Source organism: Pygocentrus nattereri, chromosome 5, assembly GCF_015220715.1.
Source record: "Pygocentrus nattereri isolate fPygNat1 chromosome 5, fPygNat1.pri, whole genome shotgun sequence".
In the NCBI taxonomy this organism is placed as follows: domain Eukaryota; kingdom Metazoa; phylum Chordata; class Actinopteri; order Characiformes; family Serrasalmidae; genus Pygocentrus; species Pygocentrus nattereri.
In genome coordinates this window covers 48367093-48391923 of record NC_051215.1, presented here as the reverse complement: position 1 = coordinate 48391923, position 24831 = coordinate 48367093, and the positions used below count along the sequence as shown (strand labels likewise).

The 24831-nt window shown below is 41.7% G+C and overlaps 2 protein-coding genes across 4 annotated transcripts in view; one reads left to right on the top strand and one right to left on the bottom strand.

Annotated features, from left to right (window-relative positions):
- Positions 1–14182, top strand: part of dok7 (docking protein 7) — a 48436-nt gene extending 34254 nt beyond the window's left edge. For 2 of the 3 annotated variants that reach the window (XM_017723789.2, XM_017723787.2), the window contains 8 exons: positions 1669–2558; positions 7071–7119; positions 7253–7326; positions 9164–9233; positions 9308–9376; positions 9569–9655; positions 12128–12295; positions 12921–14182. In XM_017723789.2, the coding sequence (XP_017579278.2) occupies positions 1669–2558; positions 7071–7119; positions 7253–7326; positions 9164–9233; positions 9308–9376; positions 9569–9655; positions 12128–12295; positions 12921–13057 (1544 nt within the window). In that variant the 3' untranslated portion in view covers positions 13058–14182. The remainder of the gene's footprint in view (positions 1–1668; positions 2559–7070; positions 7120–7252; positions 7327–9163; positions 9234–9307; positions 9377–9568; positions 9656–12127; positions 12296–12920) is intronic. The other variant, XM_017723788.2, reaches the window with a different exon arrangement.
- Positions 13869–20829, bottom strand: lrpap1 (low density lipoprotein receptor-related protein associated protein 1). The gene is made up of 8 exons (XM_037538881.1): positions 20571–20829; positions 18330–18474; positions 17874–18004; positions 17598–17718; positions 17294–17449; positions 17080–17162; positions 15994–16170; positions 13869–14443 (listed from the first exon to the last, which is right to left on the bottom strand). Exons 1-8 carry the CDS (start codon positions 20727–20729, stop codon positions 14375–14377), a joined length of 1041 nt encoding a protein of 346 aa, XP_037394778.1. The 5' UTR covers positions 20730–20829; the 3' UTR covers positions 13869–14374.
- Between the last annotated feature and the right edge of the window lie 4002 nt (positions 20830–24831).

The following is a 24831-nucleotide window of genomic DNA, read 5'->3' as shown; positions in this document are numbered from 1 at the left end:
TGCCTGCACACTCACCAACGCGAGACTCCACTGCTGAAGAAAAAGCATGTTTAAAGTTTGCTCCACAACATTTAGACAAGCCTCTGAAATACTGGGAGAACATAGTCGGTCAGATGAGACCAATAATTAACTCTTTGGACGCCATAATACACACCATGTTTGGAGGTCAAAAGGCACTGCATATCACCCCAAAAACTCCACACCAACAGTGAAGTCTGGAGGTGGGAACATCGTGGTGTGGGGCTGTTTTTCAGCATACGGCACTGGCACGCTTCATATAACTGAAGGATGGATAAATATGAATAAGACATGTACCGAGACATTCTTGATAAAAATCTGCTTCCATCTACCAGGATGATGAAGATGAAACGAGGGTGGACATTTCAGCAAGATGATGAGTCCAATTGAAAATCCGTGGAAGGAACTAAAGCTCAGAGTTCATAGAAGGAGCCCACGGAGCCTTGAGGATTTGAAGAGTGTTTGTGTGGAAGAATGGGGCCAAAATCACACCTGAGCAATTCACGTGACTAGTTTCTCCATACAGGAGGCGTCTTGAAGCGGTCATCACCAACAAAGGCTTTTGTACGAAGTATTAAATAAATTTCAGTAAACGTGTTCAGTACTTTTTCCCTGTGTCATTTCTCACTATTATACATCATTTATGGACATCTGCGGTTGGATTTCTTTGCATGTGTGGATTGGATGGTTGTTACTGACATCTAGTGAGAACTTCATGTCAATAGCACCTTTAGAAATATATTTACTTAGAAAACTGGTGACGTGTTCAATACTTACTTCACCCGCTGTATGTATTCAAGGAACAGTTTGGCAGAAATCAAATGCAGTGTTGCTCTTATCCCAAATGTCGCTGTTCAAACAGGAAAATTGTTATCCGAGTTAGTCTGTGAGGCTAACGTAGCTAACAAATGGAAACTTGTTATTCCACCAGTTAGGGATGGGAAGTATACAGATATACAGTGAAAACTAATGTGGGGTTGTCTCATCATATGGATTTTTCCATATCTTGGACACTGTGAGCTGAACAATATGGCAATGGATCTTGTCAGTACTTACAAACACCTTACCTACTGCATGTCTGATTACAAAAGGAGTTCTTTTAGTCTTATTTTATTGAATTTATTGTGTTAAATTAATATAAATAATTTTGTTTATAGCTTTTGGTAGTATTTTTTTAATCGTGGGCTTACATTACACTTTAAATAAATATTGTAACGTACTGTAAAAAATTCTTCATATTTTGCCATATCTTTACTCATGTTTTATCATTACTTTGATTAATGGAATAAATCCATTATAAATGCTTACTGATATGGGCTGCTGCTAACATGTATGTGCACATTGTGTGAGTCCAGATTTAGTCCATCACACTGTTGTTGTCAGAAGGGTTGCGTGAATGTCCACTTGTTGGCAAATTTTTCAGTGCCCTTTTGGACAAAACAGACATAACGTTATCCGCTGAACGTGACAATAGAGGCTCTATCAGCTTCAGTCAAACCCATCCAAATCTGTCTAACAGGATATTTGTAAAATGAGTGGAAATGTGGAATCGTGAACTGCCTTTATTAGATACAGCAAACAAGGTTTGTCCATCTGTTCATGGCTCATGTACTCACAGAAACACTATTTTTCCCTTTCCTGAATGGTCAGCATCCCACTCCAGTTACAACACCTCCCTGGCAGGAGATGACCGCAGCATATCCAGCTCCTCTTCTGACACCAGCCGCTCAGACGCCAGCAGTCGTCTGTCAGCCTGGCCTGACCCGCTCAGATACCCCACCCCTTTAGAACCCTCACCACTGCTGTCAGGAGCAACAGCACCAAAGCCTTTGAGTGCGTCGGTCAGCACATCCAGCGATGAGCGTTTGTACGGTGTAGTGATGGGGGGACTCCGCCCTCCTTCCAGACCTCCGCCACCCAGAGGGCTTCAAGAGGCGGGGCGCCAGAGCTCGACCGACAGCGGCATTGCCACAGCGAGCCACTCGTCATATTCCGGAAGCTTCTCATCCTACACGGGCAGCTTGGACACTGGGCAGGGGGAGGTGGATGAGTTTGGGTCCCTGTATAGCCTCGTTTCAAACACCATCCCAATCCAGAGTGTGGGTGTGCAGTCTAATACAAACCCAAACCTCAACACAGGCCAGAGACTTTTGCCACAATTCCAGAACATTTATCCCATTTCCCGTACACCATCAAGAACATCATCTCTGGCACCAGAGAACAGGCCAGTGTGTGTTTGCCCCGTTTTCAGTGCATCCCAAGAGGAGAACTCAGAGTACCAGGTGCCAGGTCATGTCATGCCACGATATGACACCCCCCGGAGGCTCATCCAGCTCCACCCCTCAACTCAGGACACCAGGGCTCCGCCTGCCCCAGATCGGAGGCCAGAGCCTGGGCTTTCAGGGCCTTCAGGAACTGCAGAAGCTGCTCCCAAACTGACTGCATCAATGAGATTAAGTGGGAGTGGTGAAGGAATGACAGCCCCCGGATCTTCCATCACACAGCATCAAATGATCTGTCCCATATGTGGAGGATTGAAGGTAATTTTTAAAGGAAGGGTTCAGCAAAAACTCAAACTGGCAAATTTTCCGCTTACCCAGCTGAAGCTGTGCTTCAGTCAGCCGAGACTTGTTTAGTGTGCAAAGTTTACTTCTTCAGTTTAGAACCGGAGCTATGAAGATAATGTTGCTATCAAACACTAGAAGTCAATAGACACCCAAATCTTTTCTGCAACTACATCCATATTTTCTCTCAGGCTCACGAACATGCGGATGTGGTTTAGGGCCCAGACTGAAGTCAATCGTGTTTGGGTGACTACTGACTTTTAGTGTTTGTTAGCAATGGTAGCCTTGTAGCTCCAGTGCTGAACTGAAGAAGTGACTCAGATGATCGACTTCATCTGAGGTAAGTGAAAATGGTCCTTTATGGCTGCATGAACATTCGTTTTTTAACTGATTAATTTATTAACTAAATCGATTAGTTTCAATTTAATTGACTAATCAGCCATTATTCCTTCTGCTGTTTCTCTCACTTTACCCTGTCACAGCTTTGCCATTGATCAGTGTGCGGGCTGTTTTTTGTTTTGGTGAAAACCTTTTTTCCTTTATGGTGCAGTGAGACAACAGAAGCCATATCGCCCCCTAAACCTCCTGTAGAAGTTTGTAGAAATGACAGCGTATATGAACATAATACAGCACTATAGAGCACTCTTATTTTTAAATAAACTATACGGCTATGCACCTTTTCCCCATAATCAGCATCAACAACTAAACAACTTTGTTTAATTGTTAGAAGTTGGTGCTCTTTCCGTGTGAAAATGCACTGTAAGCCGATTGAGTTTGCGTAAAGATTCTAGCAAATATAAGAAAGTGAGAGGCTGTTTACGCCTTGCATTAACATGCCTTTTTTGATGATTCGATCATATTTGGGTTTCACTTTACCTCATGGAGAGCCAAGAGTTAACATAACCAGTATGCGTTGTGATTGGATTATGAACAGATCACTCAAATCACATTTGGAGGTTGGCAAGATCTTTACCACATTCAACACAAGTGTAAATGGAAGGCATGTCGTCTTCCAAAAAAACCCTGTATCTCTGTTTTTTCCGATTTTTATTTTTCTACATTATTTAAACCGACGGCTGTGACATTGTAATCTGTGGTGAGAGTAGAGAGCAGGTGGAAGAGAATCTGGAGAGGTGGAGGTTTGCACTGGAGAGGAGAGGAATTAAGGTCAGTAGAGACAAGACGGAATACATGTGAGTGAATGAGAGGGAGGCAGGTGGAAAGGTGAAGATACAAGGAGTAGAGGTCGTAAAGGTGGATGACTTCAAATATCTTGGGTCAACCATCCAGAGCAATGGACAGTGTAGAAAAGAGGTGAAGAAGAGGGTGCAGGCAGGATGGAGTGGGTGGAGACGGGTGTCAGGGCTGATGTGTGACAGAAGGACAGCATCCTGTTATCCTGCTATGATGTTTTGGTTTGGAGACTGTGGCTCTGTCTAAAAGACAGGAGGCTGAGCTGGAGGTGGCGGAGATGAAGACGCTGAGATTTTCGTTGGGAGTGACCAGGATGGACAAGATTAGGAATGAGCAGATCAGAGGGACAGTGAAGGTGGAGCAGTTTGGAGATAAAGCCAGAGAGGCCAGGTTGAGATGGTTTGGACATGTGTTGAGGAGGAATAGTGGATATATTGGGCAAAGAATGTTGGAGATGGAGCTGCCGGGTAGAAGGAGAAGAGGTAGACCTCAGAGAAGGTTTATGGATGTAGTGAAGGTGGAAATGGAGATGGTTGGTGTGAAAGTAGAGGAGGCAGTGGATAGGGCAAGATGGAGGCAGATGATCCGCTGTGGCGACCCCTAAAGGGAGCAGCCGAAAGAAGAAGAAGATTTGAAGCGACGACTGTCCTTTAAATTCTGTGAAAAGTTTATGATGAATGGACTCTTCATGTCTACGAAATAGTAACTTAAAAGTTAACATGTTTTTTGGGCAAGAAACATTATTTTTATGTCCGCACACAATTATTTGAGCTAAAATCCATCTGCAGAGTGCTGACAAGCAGGTTAGAGGATAAATGAGGGAACTATTTCTTGTAGTCTGGGCTGATGAAAGCGTCCAAGCCAAGCCTGTTGATTTGTATGGTAACGGAGGAAAAAGTAAACAGACAGTAAATCAGAAATGATGCATGTGTTGATGTGCTTTTATGTGGGCAAAGTAAAATCAGATCTCATCTCGTCACGCTGAGGACACATTATAGTGAAAATTGTAAATTGAATCCAGTTTAAGTATATCCAGATTTGATCTGGACATAAAACACATGTTAATGCAGGGTGTGAATGAGCTCTGAGAGATCAGTTCATTAAAGAAACCATCTTTAATGTGTAATGGTTAGTATAATAATTGAAAAGGCTCTTTGTCCACTACTGATTTTAATGAGAACTGACTTTAAAGTGGTAATCATGCTGATACTTTTTTCTCAGTTAAACTGCCGCTTTCGCCGAGTTCAGTTGTGGTTTATATGCACATCAGAGAGAGACAAACCTTTTATTCACCACAAGCTTTAGCTGTGATGAGGAATCAGGCTTTACCCTGTTCTCTACTCTTTATCTTAAAACCCCACACTCTGGCTTTGTCTCGCCTCAAATCAGTTAGCCGTCTGTTTCAGACATGCTCTGCCGTCATTTGCGTGCATCAGGAGGGAAGTGGGCTTGCTGTGTGAATTTAAAAGCATTTCTCATCTCGCCTTTGGCTGCCAGCAGCAGAATAATCAGAGAGTGCAGTAATTACCATCAAAAAGGACGTCTGCACCACACAAACAAATGGCCCAACTTTTTTGCTCATCCAATCATCATTTCACTCCATGTCACACACAAAAATTTTACAAGTTCAGAAAAAAGTATTACTGGGAGCCAGGGCCACCCATAAGGGTGAAAAGGGGGAAAGCTTTCAGGGGGCCCAAGAGATCAAGAGTCAGAAAATTGGACAGTGGAAAATAATATTCATAATATTCAGGCATCAAAGCTGATCCTGGCATAATTTAGATCAGTATCGACTACATTAAATACGATCCAGTATTGACCTTTTGTTATATGTAGGACCCTCTCAGACCTCTCCACAACCTACAGCAGTGAGATGAGTTTTCATGTCTGCGATGTCAAACTATTTTAAAGTGGGCAATTAAGACATGCAATAACTTCAGCACTACTAGTAGTATTTGATCTACCAGCCTTGTATTAAAAAGCTGTTCAAAAAGCTGAGTCCAAAAGTCTGAGACCACATTGACAATATAGTACTTCTTCTTTTAAACCTGGTGAAAAATATCAAGCAGTTTTCGAATCTTCACAAATGAAGAAATGTTTGAAATTCTGCACTAGTTCTAGGTCAGAATTGGCCATGTTAAGGTATTTTTACATAAAGTTCACGCTTTTACACAAGCTTTGCACAAATACTATGAAATTCATGTAAACATTCTGAATAAATTTTGTAGTAGTAAATTAGAAAGGAATGCAATATAGAAGCATTCCCACCAGTGGTTTAAGGCGTTTGGACCCCTCTGTATGTATAGGGCCTGCAGCTATTATGCTTCGAGTCTATTTTTTGCTGCTTGCCATAAGCATGCCACTAGTAGACTGTACAAAATACACAAGCTCAGCATTTTTCACTCACTACTGGTGTACACAAGGACTATGTTATGAAACACTTCACTGTCATATCTAGTATAAGAAAAAGACATTAAGCTTGGTTTATATTGATGCATTCATGCAACTTTTAGCAGTAACAGCATTTTCCAAGCTAAAAGAAAGGAGTAGGCTACTTCATATCATCTTACAGCCAATTTAAATCATATATTCATAGACTATAAAATGGTTATTTTTCTAGTGTATAAATGCAAATGTTACCTAACCTGAATTAGATTCGTACTGACTGTAAAGCACTTGACTTGTGCCCTGTATGTACCTACGGACTACATATCTGCAACAGGGCACACAACTGAACTGATCTATAAAAATACAAATTTCGGATTGGACACAAGAAGATCTTAGAGGATGTCCACTGGCTTTGTGCAGGCCTGCTGGGAGGAAAGACAGCATATCAGTGATTTGCAGTGCCACTCTAGGCCCTTCAAGCTTTAACAGGCTAAAAGTATTTGGTTGTGATGCTGTTGTGGTCGTTATTGACGTTTGGTTACTCTTTGGTGTCTGGCTGGATTTGTTTAGGCTGGCATGCAATATAAAGTGTATCTGCTACAAAAATGATACATAACAGCATTTATTACTTAATCCTGAAATGCAAATAACCAACTGCGTTAAGCAGTTGAGCTGGTGCTAATTGGCCTTCTCCATCCTGCAGTCGTTGTTTTTTATGCCTTTAAGCCATAAAAAGATCAAGCAGTTCCTTATTAAGTCACTAAACTTGCAGTTATGAGATGAGTTGTTCATAATCAACATCAACAAAAATGGTAAATAAATGTAGGCCTGGAATGACCTTTTGTTTTATATCACTTTTGCTGTATTGCTGTAAGATTAAAGTCCTGTGATGGTTTATCTCAACAGGTAATGCCCTCTACACCTGCAGGAATTTCCCCTGTATCTTCTCTGCCTGGTAAGGCCACTTTATTTGTGTAGAAATAAGCTTATTTTTCTTTTTAGTTCAATTTTTTATAAAAATGACAGTTTCAATAAAGGCTGTTTTTGGCGTCTCCATATCTTTATTGCTTTTTTTTTTTTTTTTTTAGACAAGCCGAAGCATGAGTTGAGCAGCAGTGCCATGTCTGCAGGTGCTGAAGGCACGAGTGTGGAAATAACGGAGGTAAACGGTTCTAATGTTTCTTCTTTAGGCGAATGTTAAGGCGCTGAGATTAATTTCCAAAACTCGTCATCTCAGTAGTTTTAATAATAATGTTACAGTGAGCTTGCTGGTAGAATGCTTATGGAAAACTGGGCTGAATCTGTGTTTATTTCTCTCCCACTGATCAGCTCTTTATAGTCATTTTTAAACATTTGTTCTTTATTGGGATTTTCACATAGACAGACAGAAGGACAAGGAACAAGGAACAGAGAAAATAAAGTGAACCAAAATAAAGAATAAAAGAATAGAATATCCCTTGCGTCAGTTATAATTTGCAGTCAGAGCATTACTGCAGTGAACCGATCCTTTTTCGCTCTTAAGGTGTATTTTTTTCATCTGAAATATCTCCGGCCTGATGTCTGTCCACTGATTTGCTTTGGGGGTGTTCAGTCTTAAGCGGATTTCTAGTAATAGCCTTCACAATAGCTTGGTCCAAAAGTTTGCAGGCATTAATTCAATGGTTTTAATAGGCAGTTTGCTGCAGTAATAATATCTACTGCTCTGGAATGTTTGAACGTTGCTGTGAAGATTTTATTGCATTTAGCTGCAAGAGCATTAGTGAGGTCAAGTACTGATGTTGAATGATTAGTTCTGGACGACAAATGCCGCTCCAGCTCATCCCAAAGGTGTTAGATGGAGCTCTATCACTCCAGAAAACACATTTCCACTGTTCCACAGCCCAGCACTAGCTGATGCTTGACATGGGCCATAGTGAGAGTAGGCTAATGTGCAGCTGCTCTTTTCTGTGGAGATTATGCGAGCTGTATGTGCACAACCGAACGCCTGGGTCAGCAGTGAGAGCACCCTAAAGTAAATACATTCAGTAGCTAGAGGGACTGTCTGAACACTTCTGGACAGTACTCATCCTCTATCTCTGTAACTCTACTTTTGACCCAGATCCTCCTTTAACACAGTGCCTCCTCTTGGGAATTGTATATCCCAATACTTCCGGTATGTTTCCCTGGATAGTTTGGGTCAATTCTAGATACACAAGCCATTTCTCAAGGGCTCAGTGAAAGAGAGTAAGAGTTTTTTATGGGACTTCAAATTCCTTCAGTTAGTGGGAAAAATCTGGGGCCTCATTTATGGCATCTGGCTGACGCTCTTATCCAGAGCGACTTAGTTTGATCACTTTACACAGGTAGGCGAAGGTGGTGTTAGGAGTCTTGCCCAAGGACTCTTACTGGTGTAGTGTAGGGTGTTTGCCCAAGTGGGGATTGAACCCCAGTCTACAGCGTAGACGGCAGAGGTGTTACCCACTACACTAACCAACCACCATTCATTTATAAACATTCATATGTGCTGATCGGATCTTAAAATGATTCTATGGGAAAATTCCCATTTAAATAGTGATTTTATACAAAGTGAATGTGACAGTGTTTCCAAACTGACGTATGAACGGCGATCTGAGTGTGCTGCAGGCCTTAGGGTACACGATTTGTGAACCTGTGTTTTTATAAGAACAATTTCAGAGTAAAATTCAAGTATGCTTTAGAAATGAGGCCCTGGTCATTTGGACTTCAGACTTCTTGTGTCGGTGAAACAGATGCCTGATCAAACATTCTTTACTTCCTTTTCTTACACCGTTGAAAAACAGCAGTTGCCCTTTACATTGTTTGAACATTTCATGATGGAAATGGAATAAAACCTTGTTACATTAACGTACATTACAGTCAACTTTTATAAAGTTACGATTCTAAAGTTATTTTACTATTGAAGTTCCCTTATTTTCTATTGCGCTTTCTTTTAAAGTTCGTAAACGTGGTGCTTATCTGAAGCATGTCTCTTATCTCTGTAGGCAGGGGAGAAGAGCAGGTATGAGCTGATGAGTAGCTATGGACAGCAGAAGTCATTGTGGGAGACAGAAGGTGGGTTTGTAAGTCTGCGCTGTTTTAAATACTCTGATATGCATCGAATGACCGTTTTACTCTTCTCTCAACAGGACGTGTATCGGCAGTGCCTACGTTTCCAATGAGCTCTCTGGGGATTTTCAGACAATCCTCGTTCTCTGGTAATGAGGGATCTCAAGGCTGGCTTATTGTGGGAACTTGTGTTGAGGGAACTTGTGTTGGTTAATGAAACAAAGCATAAAGGACAGCATTCACAAATCATTAACTGCAGCGTGAGCTTCATGGTGAACAGACAGTAAACTAGTCTAACCATGATTTGTAAATGACTGACCTTGTCTCGTTCTGCCTGGCAGATCCGAAAGGGAATTATGTGTGCATGGCATTCGGCATGGAGCCATCCAGGACAGCAGAGTTCAGTGCTAGAGATGGTCAATCTTATGGTCAGATATAGCTGTGTTTTCTGCCATTCCCTTCAATTGCTCATAAGTCAGTGTGGGACTGTACAGTGATAGATGTATTGGTGTTTATCCAAAGTACGGCTGTCACTACCAATTATATTAGTAATTGCATAATAAATTATACCTTCAACAAGAAGGTCAGTTTTAATCAATTATTTTTAAACTATAAAACAAGTAATCAAGTTTAATGTATTAATCATGACAGCCCTACTCAAATGTTTGTTTTTTTTCTGTAGCTTGGCGTAAATATGTTTTATCCAGTTCAGTGTGATTTTTTTTTTTTTTTTTTTTTTGCATGTACAGTATCTCACATAAGTAAGTGCACCCCTCACATTTCTGCAAATATTTTATTCTATCTTTTGATGGGACGACACTGTAGAAATGAAACTTGGATATAACAAAGTGGTCAGTGTGCAGCTTGTATAGCAGTGCAGATTTACTGTCCTCTGAAAAGAACAACACACAGACATTAATGTCTAAATAGCTGGTAACATAATTGAGTCCACCTCACAGTGAACGTGTCCACATTGTGCTCAGTGTCAATATTTTGTGTGACCACCATTATTATCTAGCACCATTAAGTATCTAGCACTGCCACCTCCTTCCGCTTGAGGATGCCCCACAGGAGCTCAATTGGGTTTAGGTCTGGAGATATACTTGGCCAGTCCATCACCTTTACCCTCAGCAAGGAAGTGGTCATCTTGGAAGTGTTTGGGGTCGTCATCGTGTTGGAAAACCGCCATACGGCTCAGTTTCCGAAGGGAGGGGATCGCGCTCTGCTTCGGAATGTCACAGTACATGGTGGAATTCATGTTTCCCTCAATGAGCCGCAGCTCCCCAGTGCCGGCAGCACTCATGCAGCTCCAGACCATGATGCTACCACCACCATGCTTGACTCTAGGCAAGACACAGGTTGTCTTGGTGCTCCTCATCAGGGCCCCACCACACATGCTGGACACCATCTGAGCCAAACAAGTTTATCTTGTTCTCGTCAGACCACAGGACCTGGTTCCAGTAATCCATGATATTGGCCTGCTTGTCTTCAGCAAACTGCTTGCGGGCTTTCTTGTGTGTCGGCTTCAGAAGAGACTTGCTTCTGGGACAATGGCCATGCAGACAGAGTTGATGCATTGTGTGGCGTATGGTCTGAGCAATGACAGGCTGACCTCCCACTTCTTCAACCTCTGCAGCAATGCTGGCAGCACTCATGCGTCTATTTTTTGAAGCCAACCTCTGGATGTGACGTTGAACACGTGGACTCAACTTCTTTGGTCAACCCTGGCGAGGCCTGTTCTGAGTGGAACCCGTCCTGGAAAACCACTGTATGCCCTTGGCCACCGTGCTACAGCTCAGTTTCAGGGTGTTAGCAGTCTTCTTACAGCCTAGGCCATTTTTGTGGAGAGCAACAATTCTATTTCTCACATCCTCAGAGATTCTTTGCCATGAGGTGCTATGTTGAATATCCAGTGGCCAGTATGAGTGAATTGTACCCAAAACACCAAATTTAACAGCCCTGCTCTCAATTCACACCTGGAACCCTGTAACTCTAAAGAGTCACATGGCACCAGGCAGGGACAACGACACAATTGGACACAATTTGGACCTGTTCACTATGAGGTGGACTCACTTGTGCTGTCAGCTATTTAGAGATTAATGTCTGTGTGTTGTTCTTTTCAGAGGACAGTAAATCTGCACTGCTGAACAAGCTGCACACTTATATCCAAGTTTCCTTTCTATAGTCTCGTCCCATGAAAAGATATAATAAAATATTTGCAGAAATGTGAGGGGTGTACTCACTTTTTTGATACTATAGCTTTGCACAAGAAATATTTTCATGTGTCTTGTATTAGATTTTATTGCATTGTGGGATATAGTGTGACATGCCACATGTACAAATGTTTGTAGACACTATCTCATGTAGTTTTTCTTCTGAAGTCATGTTTATTCATTAGCTGCAGTAACAGCCTCTATTTTTCTGAAAAGGCTCTACGCTAGATGTGGGAGCATTGCCGTGAGGGTCTGAGTGCATTCTAAGCCACAAAAGCATTAGTCAGGTCAGGAACCGATGTTGGATGATCAGTTCTGAATCAAAAATTCCACCCCAGCTCATCCCAAGGGTATTAGATGGAGTTCAATCAGAGAACCCAGTTCTACTGCTCCACAGCCCAGTGCTCTGGCCGATGCTTGGTATTGGGCATGGTGATCTCAGGCTCATGTGCGACTGCAAAGTGTCTCGTTCAACTGATTTTCTATGGAGATTATACAAGCTGTGTGTGCACGGCTCAACACCTGTGTCAGCAATGAGTGCAGCTTAAAGTGGCTGAATTCACTCATTAGATGTGTCTACAATCGTTTGGACCTGCAGTTTGTATTGTAATGTGAAATACTTGAAAGACCAATCAGCATAATGACACCTGTCCACCTAATGCAATGCTTATTTGTTTTGTGTAACAGGGAGGTCATTAGTCCTTCCTGCTGAGGCTGGGTCTATAGTTACTGACCGGCTTCAGGGTGATTCTGCCAATTATGTCAACATCCCAGTTAGCCCCACATCTAAAAGGCAGCTTCACTATATGGAGCTGGATCTACAGGACGTACCAGAAACTGGACACACTGTCAGAGGTGACCACGTTCTCCTATTCTGATTTTCGAAGCTGTTTTTATTCCCGTAGTTTTTTTTTTCTGCTTTACCTTTAAGCTCTCTGATCTAGATGCACAAACATGTCTTAAGAAATAAAATATTTTTTTGAGAATCTTGATTTTTTTTTTTTTCCCCCTAAATAACATTTTTCCAATCTTTCAGAAATAAATAGTTGTCCACAAATTGTCCATTTTGCCAATTTACTTTGGAGTTCTACAATTACAGACTGTAGTCCAGGGCAGGGGTTATTTCCATGGTGGATCATTCTCAGCACTGCAATGAAAACAAATGTGGTGGTGGTGGTGGTGTGTTAGTGTGTGGATCAGACACAGCAGAAATTCTGCCAACACTCCAAGCATCTCTGGTTTTGATGAATGGATTTATTTGGGAATAGCTACATTATATGAATCGTCTTATTCACTTTTTCTGCTTTGTTCCTTTACAGTACAGCATTTACCTCTGAACTGAATATCTCAAGCAGTTAAGCACTTAAGCAAAGAACAGCCAAACAGCTTTTAATGCAGTTTACATTACGGGTGCTAAAGCCTGCCCTGTGTGACCAGGTGTGCTAAAATCTCCAATTTGTGTTTGTGTGTATGTCCACAGGGACGTCCAGCACCAAATATGCCCACATTGACATCACCGCGACTGAAACAGCTCAGAGAGTCGGAGCCCAGCATGCGCAGGGCAGAGAGGAGAGACTGCAGGAGCTGCAGCAGAAGAGACGAGGAACACTTAACTGAAAACGCACCAGCACAACTAAGCCGTGAAGAAACGGTCATGACATTCATCACCACAGCGTGTTATGAAATACAGGCTACTGCAACCATCAGGTTTAGGTGGTTATACTGTCAACTGCTTTAGCTCTGTAATAAAACCTTAAGAATAGCATGTTGTTGCTGTCCAGAAAAAAAAAACAAAAAACATAATTACAAAGAATTATTTTTTTCTTTCATAATTTGAATACAGCATCTGTCTTTTACCTTGTGTGAACATTTCCTGACAAATGGAGCAATAAAAATGGTCCAAAATGACTTGGAATAAAATCTTGATATATTAACCTACATTAAAGGTAAAGAATTTTTTGTCTTCTGTAAAGTTTTTACAGGTTTTGTGGGTTTTTTTTTTTTTTTTTGGACAGCAACAACGTTCATTTGGTTTTGGGCAGTTTTGTATTGATAGATATTCAACCAGAAGTTACACTTTCCCATTGTGCTGTAGATTTATTGTGGAAATACACTGAGTCTAAAACGTTAGTCTGTTTTGTCAAAACTAGACAAATTGTAAATAGTCTACATGCTATCAAATGACCAACTTTGACTTGTACAGCTACAGCTTCCAATGTGCACATCATGAGAAACAGATGCAGTATTTTTATGTGTTCTTTTCCAATGTTTCTATCTTTAGTACAATAAACAATACATTGAGTGTTTAGGTACCTGTTCAAGCAGTTTTTACATACTAAATTACAGAGCATATATTCTTTCTTAACTATAATACTTACTGTATTCTAGTGTAGTTTTTTTTTAGCATATTGACTGAATGGGTCTTTAATGATGGACAAAACAGTCTTTTATTTACAGACATCACATTCACAAATGGTGTGTTGGACTTCATGAAGATAATCAGCATTAAAAAAAAATAATAATTAAACTCTGAAAGCTGCTGCTTAGTAAAACTGTGTGACATCCAGTACTTCAGTGTTCAAGCTGACAATGCAGCCACCCTAGTCTACTGCCTCTGTGAACTATATTAGCAGTCACACACACTACATACATGAGCCACGGGTGTTTAAGCCTAAATGTGACATATGTCGTCGTACCATAATTCGCTTTTTTAAACCACTTATATTGACCCAGTACTGAACATCCAGTACATAAAAAAACTATTCGGTGCTTAGCGAAGTTCCTCATTACATAACACTGAATAAAAACTCTATGAATCAAAGGACCCTCCTATATGCTGACCAATGTCTGATGGAAATGGAGGGATTAGAGGAATGTGACCAGCGCATGGGAATCAGGTTGGTCTGTTGCCATGGAGAGAAGACGAGGTAGTGCTCAGAGTTCATTGTGCTGGAGTCCGTTTCTTGAGATCTTACTGGTTATATCCTGTAAATGCTTCTTCATCTGGGGGGGGGTGAAAAGAGAAGGTGGTGTTACTTCATCGTCGCTGCGCTCAACTTGAAGAAAATCTTTATGCTTATGCTTTGATGAGCTGTCAATCAAGACCGGTGTGATGACAGAAACCAAACACTAACACAGTCCTTTAAAAGTACCACATACAATCTGTTAAAACAAGCACTCAAGAAATAAATAGCAAAGATGACTTAGATGATTACTTAATGAGGACTGAAGGACTTAGATCATTTAGATTATAATTATAATTTAAACTTCTAATTTTCCATAAGAAAAAAATTACACTGCAACACTAAAATCCAAACGTCAATTCCTAAAAAGCTCAGTCTGTGAAATACTAATGAAAATCAAAACAGTGATTGGCAAGTTTTACATTGACATTATACTGAAAAAAGGACAAAGCACAATATTTGACACTTTACCTTATGAACCTTTTTGGATAATAAACACATTTCATTTGACACCTGTAACTTTTCCCCAAATAACTGAGACAGAAGCGTTCTTACCACCGAGTTGCATCACCTTTCTGTTTTATAGTGCGTAATACTGATTTGGGGGCAACAAACACCAAGTAGTCTACTTTTCTGACATTCCTCCATCATACAAGTCTTCAGCTGCGCAACCATACGAAGACTTTTGTTCTTTGGCTCAGAGAACCCGACACAAATGATTTCCAGAAAGAATCTAAAAGGCTGACTTGTCAGATAGATGGATGGATGGATGGATGGATAGATGGATAGATGGATATTATAGAAGAAATTACTAGTATAGATATGCAAAAGATCACTCTTCCACTGAGCATCAGTCCATTTCAGATGAGTTTGAGCCCAGAGACGTATGCGTTGTTTTTTTTTACGTTTTTAATCATATGCTTCCACTGTCTTAAGTTGCATTTATGGGGGCAGCGACAGTTGCCAGTCGGTCACAGAAGCATTGTAATGTTTTTAATGCGGCAGCGTCTGAGGGATCAAGGTAATGGGCTCTTGATGTGTTTTTTAGCCTGATTCCATGGCCGTATTTACGCGCTGTAGAAGGTGAAATACCCGAAGTCTCGTAATCGCTCCTTGTTCTTACACCATTAGATTATCCACTGGTGCGTTTTTTGGCAAAGTGGGGAACCTCAAACCATCGTTCCTATAAAATGACTAGGCCTTTCCTGGATGCTTCTTTTATATTTTTATGCTTAAAACCTTTTTTTTGCTGCACATTTCAGAAAGAAGGTTTATGTACAAAAAAAAACAGACAATGAAGCTGATCTGGTGTAAATACAGATCAAAGATTTACAAAAACAAGTTTTTATCATTTTAAATACTGTCCTTGTGTTTTTGGGCTTGAGGTTTGTAGTATCTGAAAATGCAAGTGTAACATAACATACACACCTATCGAAATGTATTAAATGTCTCCTAATTCTGTCAGATCAGATTCTGTTCCTTTCCTCTGACATCTTAAACGATTTCTGCTAATATCGGCCCAATACTACTACATCTCTAACACCTCTACCCCAAAAAATCACTTTGTTCACGCTGAAAATGCAGCCCTACCTTGTATCCCATCTCTCGTGCCTTCTCTGCGAGGTTGTTGTATTTCTCCTTATGTCTAACGATGTGCTCCTTGTCTCCGAGAGCCTCCACATGCTGTAGTTTCTGGTGTGAGTACTCCAGCTGCTCTTGGTAGTGCTGATGCTTCTCCACCTTTATTTCAAAGTGCCTCAGTTCCTCCTGAACCATAAAACACTCATGAACAAAACCTGTCAACTAACTAACACAACATACAGATACTGGGTTCCATAAACACATGGATTCATAAAGCAGTGACTCCAAATCTAGCCCTGGAGCCCCCTCCCCACCTTCACGACACAAATGTTTTGTTTTCTTACTCCAGCACACCTGATTCAGCTCCAGAAGGAGTTGATCATTAGCTAATGATCTGACTCAGGAGCACTGTCAGCACTAAAAATACTTCTCCAAGTGGAATGTGGCTGAAGTGAAAGTCTAAATTATTTAACTCGTGATGGAAAGAAGCTATAAATTTGCAATAATTCATTTACATCTACAGCGTTTAGCAGACGCTCTCATCCAGAGCGACTTACAAGAAGAGCTTTGTCTATCTAGAGAAAGTGTCTTTGCTAGTTCCCAATAGATTAGAGAGAAGACAGTCCTGAGCTCAGATACTGCTAGAAACAAGAAGTCACTGTAGATACAGAGAGAGAAGGAACTTTAACACAGAACTCTGTGCCATTCAATGCAATGCAACTACAATACACAGTGCAATACAATAAAATATAAGTGCAGCTTATAATTTATTATATATATTTTATATCATCACTTCCACTCTTTCCTTCCGACCCTCTGAAGCAATACTTCCAATCGTCAATCACAAGCTTTGATTTTACTGCCTGCCAGTGACACCAAACTGCTAACAAAAGCTTGCCACTCCTCCTCTGAGAGCCTATTACACAGCACTGTGACAGAGACACTGAAAAGACCGAATAAAAACTCCAAGCCTGGCACTGCATTCAAATGTCTGCACTTCTTATGGAGGATTTATACTAATCAAGCTCTCCCAAAGGGCCTAAGGACTGTGCTTTTGTTTTTTAATGTGCGTATGAGTTAGAAGAAACATCTTACTTTGAGAGAGTCAAGCTCATCCTCACTGAGGTTGGATCTTCTAGCCATCTCCCAGAGCTCTATGACCCTGGGCTCCTTGAAATCTACAAAGAGAGAGAGAGCACATTGCAAACCAAGCCGCAAAGTCAGTACATTTCTCTCAAACAGCAGAGAGAGGAGGAGTTCAGCTGCATAAACTGGTTTATATAAAGCACAAACTACATTAACAGCACACCGTTTTCACTGGTGAAGCCTTCGTGAGTGATTCTGCGGAGACGTTCAAAGCCCTGGTTCAGATCTTTCATCCTTTCCTTTAGATCTGTGTGTTTCTCGTGAAGGGTAGACTGCTTCCCCTCTCCCTCCAGAGGAGAGATCACATTCTTATGGATCTCTAAATGAGCGAGAGAAGGGTTCAAATTAAACAGGGTACAGAAAAGAAAGGAAAATGTAATAAGGCCCTTTACAAAAATGAGATACATAAGTATGAATTGAGATTAAACTATAAAAGGCCTTCAGCAAAGCAACATCAATCAGCTCACCCTCCGTCCTGCTGACTGTATCCATGACTATGTTGTACTCATGGATCTTGTCCTTGTGGTGCTGGAATTCTCTGCGCAGGCTCTGCAGTTCCTCCTCAGAGAACTTTCCTGAAGACTTGGCCTACAAATGAGTGGAGGAATGGGCAGAAGAGTTGGCAGGAGAGCACCAGGAATGGGGAGAGCTGAGTGAAGTCAACATGTGTAATGTGTAATTCGGTGCTTGTACGCATTATTTTAAAGTAAAGCATTACACAGCTTTAAGAGTTTAGAGCTCACTTTGTTCCAGAGCTTGTCAAGCCTGGGGTCATCAAACATGTCTCCCTCTTTGGCATCGTGGTCTTTCAAGGTGTTGCTGTCCAAAGAGCGACTGTCCTTCTTACCATCCATTCCATATTTGGCAAGAATGACTGTGAAAGCAAATATTATACAATGGCAAATTCATTTTTGGTGTCTTTACACCACAAGCACAAAGAAACTAATGTTAAATTGATATGAGTGAGTGTAATACTGTTTAATCATCTGTTTAATGGGGGTAGAGAAGTCTAAGTCTAGGCTAATGTGCACGGCAGCATTGAGAGTAACTGATTACTCAGCCTAGAGACAGGCGACTATATAGGAGTACACAGGCAGTCATAATCATACACTAGGTTAACTCAACCAACCACAAACTAAGCTCCCAGCTCTCTGGTGAGTCTGGTCTTGTAGACCAGCTTCACTAAAGGTTTAACCTACTGTTAAAGTTCCGTCTGAGTTTGGCCTCCCTCTCGCCAGCCTCGTCCAGCCCCTCAGCCTTCAGTTTCTTCCACTGAAGCTCGTCTTTCTCCTGGATCTTCAGGTCACTGTGAAGCTCGGACAGCCGCACTGGGGCAAGCTGCATCTGAGGGAAGAAAAGGGAGAGAAATATGCAGATACACAATTTACTGGAATTATCCACTCCAGCACTACTGCAATGAAAAACCTCGCTGGGATGCTCCTGAGATTTTAATCTGTAGCATCATCACAACTCTACCAACCAATGACTGCCAATACATGAACCCCCTAACTTGTTTCTACAATGTCCAGTCATACTGGACTCTTTACCCACCAGGTCTGCATACATAACATCCCATACTTGTCTGGGACAATCATCAGTCTATAGACTTTTAACAGACTCCAGGCTTAAAGAGGAAATCCTCTTTATTTTTTAATTTTTTAATTCTCTGTGTAATTAAATGGTAAAGGTGTGGTTTGAAGTGAAATGCTGCAGAAAGTATTTGCATTACATAGTTGTGAATATGCTGTCTCATGTCAGATACATTATTTAACAAGTTTTGCCATGAGCATTTGGTTTAAATATACAGAATTTTAAAAAGCCATTCATGGCTGAAGGGTACATACACAATACTGCCAAAATTATTCACTCACCCATCCACTTCCGTGGCCACAGGTGTATAAAGCCGAGCCCCTAGGCCTGCAGACTGCTTCTACAGACATTAGTGAAAGAATGGGTCACTCTCAGGAGCTCAGTGAATTCCAGCGTGGTACCGTGATCGGACGCCACCTGTGCAGCAAGTCCAGTCGTGAAATTTCCTCACTACTAAATATTCCACAGTCCACTGTCAGTGGGATTATAACAAAGTGGAAGCGATTGGGAACGACAGCAACTCAGCCACGAAGTGGTCGGCCACGTAAAATGACAGAGCGGTCAGCGGATGCTGAGGGGCATAGTGCGCAGAGGTCACCAACTTTCTGCAGAGTCAATCACTACAGACCTCCAAACTTCATGTGGCCTTCAGATCAGCTCAAGAACAGCGTAGAGAGCTTCATGGAATGGGTTTCCATGGCCGAGCAGCTGCATCCAAGCCTTACATCACCAAGCGCAATGCAAAGCGTGGAGTGCAGTGGTGTAAAGCGCCGCCACTGGACTCTAGAGCAGTGGAGACGTGTTCTCTGGAGTGACCAATCACGCTTTTCTGTCTGGCAATCCGATGAATGAGTTTGGGTTTGGCGGTTGCCAGGAGACGGTACTTGTCTGACTGCATTGTGTAAAGTTTGGTGGAGGGGGTATCATGGTGTGGGGTTGTTTTTCAGGAGTTGGGCTCGGCCCCTTAGTTCCAGTGAAAGGAACTCTTAAAGCTTCAGCACCAAGAGATTTTGGACAATTTCATGCTCCCAACTTTGTGGGAACTGTTTGGGGACGTACCCTTCCTGCTCCAACATGACTGCGCACCAGCGCACAAAGCAGGTCCATAAAGACGTGGATGAGCCAGTTTGGTGTGGAAGAACTTGACTGGCCTGCACAGAGTCCTGACCTCAACCCCATAGAACACCTTTGGGATGAATTAGAGTGGAGACTGTGAGCCAGGCCTTCTCGTCCAACATCAGTGTCTGACCTCACAAATGCGCTTCTGGAAGAACGGTCAAAAATTCCCATAAACACACCTAATCCTTGTGGAAAGCCTTCCCAGAAGAGCTGAAGCTGTTATAGCTGCCAAGTGTGAACTGACATATTAACACCTATGGATTAAGAATGGGATGTCACTGAAGTTCATATGTTTATGAAGGCAGGCGAGAGAATACTTTTAGCAATATACTGTATATGGTGCTGTTTGGCACAACAGCCCACAAAATTATTCTTCCAGACTGAACACTGTGTTACCATCATCAACAACACCTAATATCAGAACACCTGTGGGTTCACTGGTGGTTTTAAAGTTAGAAACAGTCATTTTTGCGTTGTGTATGTTGTGTCCCTAACCCTAACCCCCAAGCCCAAGCCCAAGCCCAAGTTTCTCAAAGCATCCCTTCTCATCACACCACTCTGAATGACTTTACTTACACCTCAATGACTGAATTAAACAGATTTGTTTTGAAAAATGGATGAAATTCCCATTTAAAACACAGAGCTAACAACAAAACACAGTTAATGAGCTTGGAAGGCGTTCACCATTTCAATATAACGCCACCTTCTCCTAAAAGAGTCGCTCAACTCACCCTGCTGGCTTTCTCCCAGACCTGGTTCAGCTTGGCGATCCTGAACTCCACAGCGCCTCTGCCTTCATTCGAAACCTGTTCATTCACCTCTCGGGAGTATTTCCCCGCCAGGACTCCAACACTGAGGCAAGCGCTCAAAAACAAGCGATGTAATCTCATTTTCAACGACCACTACAAACAAAACGACACCAAACAGACACGAAAACCTCTGCGGCAGCCAGGAAACGGTAGCAATCACATGCCGCGGTCAGCTGCCTACGGTGCATCCTGGGAAATGTAGTTCATAGAGAACCATCGCCTCATCCTCTCCTATTAGGTGAATATGGAACAAAGACTTCAAGTCCCACAGATGTTCGCTCACCCTTCGCTTTGGAAACGGAGTAGTGAAGAGATTTTTGGGCAAATGGGATGAATCCACGCAGTGAAGTTAACGGGTTAAGGTTTACAGCGGAGGCTGTTCATCGGTGTTATAGCTTTAAATTTGCCTTGTGGACGTAAAACTCACCATCGGTGGTTCAAATAAATAGTTTTACTATGAATGTAATTGCTGGGTGACTAAATCGCCTAAATCGCCCCCCCCCCCCCAAAAAAAAAAAAAAAAAAATATATATATATATATTTATAATTTTAAAATTTAAAATTATATATATATATATATATATATATATATATATATATATATATATATATATATATATATATATATATATATAATTTAAAATTTTTTTTTGTGTTATATTCATAAAATAGGCTTCGTCATTAAGTTCATGTAACAACAATAACCAAACATTCCATTAAGAGCCATTGATCGTCCTTCAAACGCATTCACCATACGCGCACAAGAAGGCCGTGTACAATGTCTCTGTCTCACCTGGAGACGCGTATTACCACAGTGTTTTGCACAGGTGGTCCTGGTCAGAGTGACCCGTCTTTGTCCCTGTGGTCAGCGCACAGCGGAGCAGAGCGCGCAGAGAGGCGGAGGAGCAGCAGATCCTCACGGGTCAGTGAGTTTGGGAGGACGCAAAGTCCAAATCTAGGCCGCACTGCAGCGGCTTATAGCTCAGCTGAAGGACGTGGAAACCCCAGACTTTGTTGACCATGACACTAACCTGGTCGCTGTAACCAAAGCCCACCTTTCATGGCTGACCTCTTAAGCACTGGACAGATCCAGGACCCGTTATAACGTCCTAATGAACTCAGTGGGTTTCTCGGATCGGATCACCATCGTACGGACCCCTAAGGGGCCATGATGATTACTTATAAATAAGGCATGGCCACAAATTACTATATCAAGGCCACAGTTTACTGTACTGAGGCCACAAAATAATATATCAAGGCCACAAATTACTACAGTGAGACTGTAAAATAATATATTGCAGCCACTGGTTGTGAGAAATGTAACTTGTGGCCTCAATACAGCAATTTAAGGCCTCAATATATGGATTCAAGGATGGGACCCCCCCTTGTGAGCCTTGGTTCCTCACAAGGTTTCTTCCTCAGCTCTGAGGGAGGTTCTCCTGGCCTCCGTCCCCCCTGGCTCGCTCACCTGGGGGGTTTTACATTCTTGTTAAAACTCTGTCTTTACTGCAATTCTGTGAAGCTGCTTTGTGACAACATCCGCTGTAAAAAGCGCTCCAAATAAATTGGGTTTGATTTGATTTGATTTAGACACAGGGCGTGGATCTAGGGTCTGTTTTTACATCCCAATGGACACAGAGAGTTTGTTTACATGGTAATCTGATCACCACCATACGGGCCTCTAAAGTGACATGGTGATAAATAGGCCACAAATTACTATATTGAGGCCATAGTTTACTATGTTGAGGCCACAAATTAATGCATGAAGGCCACAAATTACTATACTGAATCTATAAATTAATATATTGAAGGTAGTAACTATGATAAACTTAAATTGTGGCCTCAATATATTAATTCAGGGTGGCAGGGTGGGCAGTGCTTTCGCCTCTCAGTGAGGAGGGTCTGGGTTCGATTCCCCGGCCGGGTGATCAGGGTCCTCTCTGTGTGGAGTTTGCATGTTCTCCCCGTGTCTGTGTGGGTTTCCTCCGGGTTCCCTGGTTTCCTTCCAAAGACATGCAGTCAGGCTGATTGGACATTTTAAATTGCCCCTGGTGTCTGTGCCCTGGCAGCCTGTCCAGGGTGTATCCTGCCTTTCCGCCCAGTGACTGCTGGGTTAGGCTCCAGCCCTCCAGGGAGAAGCGGCTTAGGAAATGTGTGTGTGTATTAATTCATGGCGACAACGTATTAAAAAAATGATCACTATATCACCTTAGGAGCTCTGTATGGTCGAATTTGACTGCATGAAAAGGCAGGTATGGACACACGTTCGGCCTGTTTACACATGGCATTAACATGTGATTTGAGTCCAGAACGTATTTGGAGAAACTTTGGCCAGATTCTCTCCAATGTGTCTCCAATGTGACCAGATGTACATTTCCTTGTGTAAAATGCACAATACATACGTTGTTTCAGTACATAGACACAGTTCTGCTCACATACCTGTAAACAAATAGGACCTTAAATGAACTCTAAAGGACTCTATTAAGAACTCTCGTCTCAACCTTGTCTCAAACGAAATGAAAAGTCATTGAATCAAGTGCCGTACCAGCCATTATCAGTCATTTCTGTGTTCGAGTTGCTCTGTGGAGTGATAACCTTGGTTTGACTGTTCCATCTGGGGAACCTCTCTATTAATTTAACAAATAACTTCTCATAGCTACGTTTCACTGACCAGCAGCACTCATCACCTGAATGTACAAGATACTTATAAAATCATACAAAGTGTCTCAGGCAACAGGCAGCATAACAATTTCATGGAATAACTTTGAGTGAGGCATTAAACACTTTTATGTCTGGTTTCTATCAGCACCACTGTGAACAGTTGTTTCTAGAACAAAACATTTCACACCAAATCTGAGTGACTTGATTTACAGGTTGATGATTAAATAATTTACAGAAAATTTAAACGATCGTTGGAATCCCTTCAAATTTACTGTGAAAGAGCTGACGTAATTTTTTAGTTAAACGTACTATTCTGTATAACCAGTCTTGGGGTAGGCCACGCATTTCTGAGAGTGGTTCCTAAGCTTAAATTGAAATGGCCTTTAGGTCAAATTTATCCTGTGTTTTACTTTCCACTTATTTCCACATATGACAGCAGTGTGAGTATAAACTATACACAACAACCAGTCATAATTCATAAAATTGAAATAAACCCAACACAACTGAACAGATCATTTTTGGTTTTGTGCCCTTGAGACTGATGTACTCTACGTAGTATAAGTGTCTTTACTTTAGATATCTGCTTTAAAACGTACCCGTTGCAAACACAGACGTCCAGTTTTGCACACACAGTTTGTATAATCCCCATAGAAAAAGACCGAATGGGGCTCTTTGGAGCAGCTGCTCATGAGCCTGAGGTCAACATGCCCATTGCCAAGCAGAAGGATAGAAAGCCCTCCAGCACTGGGCTGTGGAGCAGTGGAATTGTGTTCTTTGGAGTGATAGAACTCCATCAAATGCATTTGGGATGAGTTAGAGTGGCGTTTTTGATCTAAATTTGCCATGTAACCGTCCGTCTGCTATGCTGGATGAGTGGGTGTCGGCAAACCTTTAGACATAAATTGCCTCAAGTTACCTGGGCTTAATAAATTGCTATAGTCTAAATAGGTGGATATCTGTAAACGAGTTGTTTTTGTGACATCAAAACAACAATTAATTTAAAACAGGTTGTTTTTGTAGCTTAATTTTCATATATGTAGATTGTTTGGAGTGAGAATAGACATCAACCTCTTGTGTCAAGTAGAAAAAAAATCAGTTTCCTTGATGTGGGACCTGTAAGCAAACTGCACTGTAAGGTGGACATTACTCAAACCAATAAGAGTAACAACGCTGGTTATCAAGGTAACCAAATACGTAGCCATTTGTGTGGTCTAATAGAGCATTAGTGCTGCTGTAACTGTAGCTGTACAACTGAAGTCACTGTTACTGATGGTAAGAAGTGCATTTAAGCCAAAGGCATATTGACTGCCCCATTCACTTTTCCCCATTTCAATTGATGACATTACAACCAAAGTAATGGAGCACACTGAACGTGCAGAGAGCAAGCAGAGGGCAGCCAGCGCTCCACAGCCGTCCAGTCCATTTTTATTTTATATAAAATGCTGTTTAATGGCTTGAGATGTTTTGTGACCTTTGGTGCGTATCTAATCCTATTAATGCGCAGTGCGATGTTCAGAGCTTT